Source organism: Oenanthe melanoleuca, chromosome 1 (assembly GCF_029582105.1).
Source record: "Oenanthe melanoleuca isolate GR-GAL-2019-014 chromosome 1, OMel1.0, whole genome shotgun sequence".
Lineage (NCBI taxonomy): Eukaryota > Metazoa > Chordata > Aves > Passeriformes > Muscicapidae > Oenanthe > Oenanthe melanoleuca.
Genome location: NC_079333.1, coordinates 27196110 through 27202768, shown reverse-complemented (window position 1 = coordinate 27202768; position 6659 = coordinate 27196110). Strand labels below are relative to the sequence as shown.

General features: G+C 46.2%; 1 protein-coding gene across 1 annotated transcript; it reads left to right on the top strand.

Annotated features, from left to right (window-relative positions):
* The first annotated feature begins 5229 nt into the window (after positions 1–5229).
* Positions 5230–6477, top strand: LOC130259988 (epidermal differentiation-specific protein-like). The gene is made up of 2 exons (XM_056504881.1): positions 5230–5322; positions 5861–6477. Exon 2 carries the CDS (start codon positions 5915–5917, stop codon positions 6443–6445), a length of 531 nt encoding a protein of 176 aa, XP_056360856.1. The 5' UTR covers positions 5230–5322; positions 5861–5914; the 3' UTR covers positions 6446–6477.
* Positions 6478–6659: the final 182 nt, after the last annotated feature.

The following is a 6659-nucleotide window of genomic DNA, read 5'->3' as shown; positions in this document are numbered from 1 at the left end:
TTGTGTGTCTTGGTTTAGGTGCATTCCCAATCTTAAGCTGTAAAATACTCTCACATTCACCCCTCACAACTGTGTGTCACTGGCCCCCTCCACCCTCTCCCTTTCTGGGTTGGTTTGCCCTGCAGCAGCCATCTCCTCATGCCCTGGAAGATGGGTTCAGTCTGTGCACATGCAGACAGCAGAGCCTCACTGAGTCTGTGCTGCAGCTCCCAGCCCAGCACTAAAGCCTCCTTCCCTTGCCTGCATTTCACAGCAGCTGCCCAGAAACCCTTCCAGCTCTCCTGTGCACTGTGTGCCTCTTACCTTGATGTCAGCTGCAGGGCTGGGGAGAGCTGAGGGCAATTCCTGCAGTGCAGGGCTGGGGTTTGTGAAGGGTGCCTCACCTGCCTGCATTTATACTTGCTCAGAAGTGTTGTGCAACACCCCAGGTGACAGCATGAAAAGTGACCGAAACTCTCCAAAAGCCAGATCAGCCACAGTAATTCAAACACACCAAAGCTCATTTTGACACAGGGGCTGGGAAGTTTACCTGCTTGTGGCAATTTGTATTCTTGGTCTCCTTGGAAATTCTTAAAATTAACAAGGACTTTCTGTGGAAGATATCCAGGTGAGGATCCAGGTCACAGAGATGGCATTGAAGTAACAGTTTTTGAAAAAAATATTCACTTTTCTCCTTAGCCCCATAGTATCATTAAGTTTTTAAAAGACCTCCAAGATCATCAAGTCCAATCTTCGCCCAAATGCCATCATGTCCATTAATCTGTATTGCAAATATCACTTCTACTTCTTTTTCCTGTCTTCATAGCTAGCATGGGGCAAAATCTCCCCTTTTCCATCCTGGTGTGAACAGAAGCTTGAAGTAGACACCCCTCAACTTTCCTTCCAGCTTGAATGCTTTAAGGAGTTGATATGCTCTCCTTGGCTTGTCATGGGGACAGCTACCCCTACACCAGAGAGGAGTGCAATCCTACAAAACAGGAAAGATATGGCTCAAGGAGGGATATGGATGGCAATGTTTAAGGAAATTTGCATTTGCTCTTGCTAAGGTTTGACTTGGGGTCTATTTAATCAAAGACAGATCCAACCAAACACGGACGTATCATGTTCAAAAATCTAGCAAAGAATTCTAGAAAGTTTTTCAGTAATAAGAGAATGAAGTAAAGGTGGAGAAGAACGTTGAGCCTTCAGCAGAGGGAATTACATTTTACAAGGGAGCAGGTGAGAGCCTGTTGAGGACTGGGGAGGGGAGTCTGATATTGAGGAAATAGAATTCATAAATGTCCAACAAGTAAAGTCGAGGTTGTTGTACACAAGACTTGATGATGACAGTTTTTCATTGAAACTGAACAATGGATGAAATAGGGCAGAAAGTGACAAAGGCTTTAAAATCCTCCTTACAATTACTGACAGAAAGATTTATCTTGGAAGGGACTTTCCTACTCCAAGCTGTTATTTACAACAGAACTACCTCCAAAGGTCACCAGGTTACTCATGGCCATCTTCAAGAGATTTCTGAACAGTTGCAGTGGTGGAGATTACCCAGGATCTCTGGCCTTTCTTCCAGTGCTGAAAAACACTTCGAGCTATGGGATTTTTTTTTCCTTATTTTCAGTCAGAGCTTCCCTGATTCCAAATAAGACTCTTTCCAGATTTCCTTTTGCTGTGCCTCTCTGAGAAACCATATCACTGTCTCTTCCATAGCTGAGAAAAATTTTCATTATAAGATCAGAAAATTTTAAATCACCAGAGAGGTTGGGTGGTATCCACACTCAAGGGTTTTCAAGACATGACTGGATAAAGATGGGTGCAAACATAATTAATACATAATAACTACCTCTCAGTTGTCCCTGTGTTAAGCAGCTGACAGGATCCAATGCAACCAAAGGTCACTTCCAACTTCAATTATCCACCAAAACAAAAATCCTCCTGTCTCCCAGGATCATTCAAGCTCATCACATAAGAACCAAGACAGGCAAATCCCAATATTTCCTGAGCCATTTTGCTCCTGAGGATTCTTGCTATAAAGAAAGATGATCAATGTCCATCTCTTCTGTTCAGCCTTGTCAGACCAGTGCTGTCCTGATGGGGTTTCTGTGCACTGGCATTGACTCAGTGGGTCTAATGAGCTCCTTTGCATTGACCTTGCACTCAGCAATGAATGTGTCCCTGCAATTTGTCTCTTCTCAGTTTAGTGCTTGAGACTTTCTTGGTGAATTTGGGTTTTTTGGAGGGAAATTTTTCAGGATGTGGTTCCTCTGCTTTTGAGAGAGTAGAAGTAGAATCACATCCCACCAAAAGTGCAAGAAAGAGAGAACTGAGAGAGCATCTGCAGATCTGTAGGATTTCAACACACAAGATGCTCTTCTGAGAAAGCTTGTGATAATTCCTACAAACAGCTGATAAGGATTGAAAGTGAAAGGAAAGAACAGTAAAGTTACACAAGAGTGATTCTTCTGTGGGAAAAGGGTTCCAGGGTTTCTTCCTGGCCAAGCCACTTTTTGAGCGTCGTGTGTAGGGATAGCTCAGGATGAGCAGAGTTCAGCCCCAGGAACTCCTCCTGCTCAGCTGCTGAGCCCAGGCTGCAGGGGCTCTGTCGAGGCTGCTTTTCCCAGTGGCACTGCCCAGGCTGCCGGGACAGCCCGTGCTGGGGCTGGCTGTGTGACCCAGGGACAGGCACACACGGAAAGGACACGGCCACGGCCACCTGCACCGGCTGCCACACACCAGGGGCTGCCCTCAGCCCCCCACAGCTGACACCAGCAGCACTCCCACAGAATGGCATGGCAGAGAGACAGCCCCATCTCCTTCCTCCTCTGCAGATCACCCTCAGGCAAGCCCTCTCGAGAAGACCTGCACACCTGACTCTGCACAGCCACCAGCCCCTCCACAGGGGATTCCAGCAGGACTGAGAGCCCTCAGCCTGCCCAGTCTCACACCTGGCTCTGGGCTCTCTGACCAGAGAGCACTTTGGTGCCTCCTACTCCCTGGCTAGTGCAGCTTGGTGCTTGCAGCCAGCCCCCACACACCACACACTGTTCTTACTGGTGTTCTGGCAGTCTGATGCCTTGAATCCCAGCACGAGTCTCCTGCCTGTCTGAAACCCTTCTTGCTGGCTGCTCCAGCTCAAACCTTGCTGGCAAATCACACCATTGTGATTCCTTTTCAATCAAAAATTCTTTGTTAGGCAAACCTCATAGAGTGAATGCTGTCTATGTGAATTATTACATGCTTGTCCTCTCACACTTTAAAATTTCCAAGTGCTGGAAGCCTGCAGACACAAAGAGGAAGATGTGTTTCAATGGGACAGAAGGAGATGCCTGTAGAGCTGGTGATTGAAGAAGGGCACCCCTACCACAGGACTCATTCCTGCAGAGCTTATGGGATGCTGTGTTCTGAAACTCTGCAGTCCCTGGAGAATTCAAAGCATGTGATCAAGTCATGACACTCTCAACACTCCAACAATTTTCCTTCAGTGCTCCCAGTAGATTGTTCACCAACTTCAGCAGTTTTCTGGAGAAACATCACTGGAAATGGCCATCCTGAGTGTTCCACAATCTCAGATCCCAGGAATCACAGAAGCAGAGTTCTCAAGAGCACACCAAAGGTGTTGTCACTTGTGTGATCACAGAAGAAATTATTTTCTATAAGACCTTAGTGTCAATATAAATTTGGATCCCATGACCATGAGATCTTTTAGAGCATTGCAAAGAGCTCTTATAGATGAGAGCAAAGTTTGGCATCAGGGAGAATAACTTGAGGTAGGACATAATTTGTGCCCATGTAGTGAAGAAGAGAAAGGAGGATCTGGAAGTGAGGAGAACCAAGATCCATGGATCAAAGATTTCAAAAGCAAAAAAAAAAAAAAAAAAGCTGGGGCAGGACAATCTCTTGTTCCATAGACAGAAACAGAAACAGTCGATACAAGAAAAATATTAGAAAGAAATATTAACTGAAGCATTTACTTCAGCCTGAACTGGGGAAATGTTTGGAGTCATATTTAGCACAAGATTGCAGCCTGACAAGTGTGAAACACCATCTCTAAACAGATTCAAGTGTTTAGTTGCAAAACTGACAGTATAAAGCACAATTTACAATATTCAGTATTTCGTACAAAATAAATATCTGCAAAAACATGTGATAGTCTTTTGCCTTGATTCTGCTTTAAAATTCTGACTTTGAAGATGGTTTTACACCTTACCAGTCAGTCCCTATTCACCCCCAATTTCTGGGCTCTCCACTGTGATCTTCTGTTTCATCTCCATCTATTACTACTCATAAATATATACATGATTATGTATGTCACAGAATCAGAGAATGGTTTGGGCTGCAAGGGACCCTGAAGAACCCTTCAAGGCAAGGAGCATCCACTCCAGAGAGCTGAACATGAGCCAGCTGTGCCCAGGTGGCCAAGAAGGCCAATGGCACCTGGCCTGGATCAACAATGGTGTGGCCAGCAGGATCAGGGCAGGGATTGTCCCCTTGTACACTGCAAGAAAGACACAGAGTGCTGCAGCATGTCCAGAGAAGGCCAACAGAGCTGATGAAGAGTCTGGAGCACAGGTGTGATGAGGAAGAGCTGAGGGAGCTGGGGGTGTTTATCCTGGAGAAAAGGAGACTCAGGAAGGACCTTATCACTCTCTACAGTTCCAAGATAGGAGCAGGTAGCCAGGTTGGTTGATTCGTTCTGCAGTCTACCAGTGATGGGACAAGGGAAAAAACCCTGAACTTGTGTATGGAGAGGTTCAGGCTGGTGATTAGTAAAAACATCTTCACTGAAAGGGTAGTTAAGTTTTGGAATGGGCTACCCAGGGAAGTGGTGGAGCCATCATTCCGGAAAGTGTTCAAAACACGAGGAGATGTGACAATATTTACAATATGGATTAGTGAGCACAGTGGTATGCAGTCAAAGGTTGTGACTTGATCTTGGAGGCCTTTTCCAACCATAATGATTCCATAATTCATAGGAGAAAAGGGATATTTTTTTCCAAAATCTGGTGCTTCAGTGCCATCTCTGTGACTTGGATATCTCCCATAAAAAGTCAGTGGTCATTTTAAGTGCTTCCAAGGAGACCAAGAATACAAATTGCCACAAGCAGGTAAACTTCCCAGCCCCTGTGTCAAAATGAGCTTTGGTGTGTTTGAATTACTGTGGCTGATCTGGCTTTTGGAGAGTTTCGGTCACTTTTCATGCTGTCACCTGGGGTGTTGCACAAGACTTGTGAGCAAGTATAAATGCAGGCAGGTGAGGCACCCTTCTCAAACCCCAGCCCTGCACTGCAGGAATTGCCCTCAGCTCTCCCCAGCCCTGCAGCTGACATCAAGGTAAGAGGCACACAGTGCACAGGAGAGCTGGAAGGGTTTCTGGGCAGCTGCTGTGAAATGCAGGCAAGGGAAGGAGGCTTTAGTGCTGGGCTGGGAGCTGCAGCACAGACTCAGTGAGGCTCTGCTGTCTGCATGTGCACAGACTGAACCCATCTTCCAGGGCATGAGGAGATGGCTGCTGCAGGGCAAACCAGCCCAGAAAGAGAGAGGGTGGAGGGGGCCAGTGACACACAGTTGTGAGGGGTGAATGTGAGAGTATTTTACAGCTCAAGATTGGGCATGCACCTAAACCAAGACACACAACTAATTTGAGCTGGGTAATTGTAGGCACATATCTCGTTTTATGTTTTCACTCAAAACTGAAATTTCTATGTCATGTCCTCACTCCTTTCCAGCTGCTGGCTATGTTTATTCTTTGTTAAAAATGTGTTGATCTTCCCTTATTTCTATTTTCCTCCTCCACATTCTCCATCATTTTGTGTCAGGTGTGTACAGGCTTCTTACAAGCATTTCTGGTTTCTGTCTTTCTTTTGTGCAGGCTGTCATCCAGCTCCTATAGCAAGGACTCCAAAGATTCAGAAGGCCTACTGAGATGGGAAAAATCATAATTTATGAGCATGTCAACTTCCAGGGTCAGTCCAAAGAATTCACCACTGACACTCCCAACCTAATAGCTGTGGGTTGGAATGATATTGTGTCGTCAGTGCGAGTCATTGGCCAGCCTTGGGTGGCTTATGAGCACGTTGACTACAAGGGTCAGTTTCTGGTATTTGAGGAGGGAGAATATGACTCTGTTGGCAAAGATATGAATGACAAGATCAGCTCTCTGCAGCTGATCACAGAAGATCTGCACAATCCCCAGATCACTCTCTATCAGCACGTTGAATATGAAGGGAGGAGCAGAATAGTAAGAGAAGCCACCGATCTGGCTGGGGGAGAAGATAATAACATTGTGTCTTCTCACAAAGTCCAGAGAGGTGTGTGGCTGCTGTGTGAGAACAGTGATGGAAGTGGGCCTCGGCACCTTGCCCGAGAGCACGAAGACGTTCCCAACTACAAGGAGATTGATTTCAATGACAAGCTTTCCTTCCTGCGTCCCCTGCGCCCTGGCCGTGACTCTTAGACTGCACATCCTGTGACCCGTCCTGAGGGAAGATGCAGCCCCAGCAAGAAATTTGAGAGCTTGATTTCTGCCTCTGCTTGTGTCCCTTCCTTTGTGACTTGCTTTACAAAGCCCTTGTGGTACCTTGGCCTCTGCCATTGTCTCTAAGCTCTTTTGGGTTGGTGCCAATAAAGACTCTCTTGCAAGCAACAGAGGATCTGTTTTATGGACTGCT

Coding starts and splice junctions, on each gene's coding strand:
- LOC130259988 (XM_056504881.1), top strand. CDS start 5,915: ATGGGAAAAATCATAATTTATGAGCATGTCAACTTCCAGGGTCAGTCC.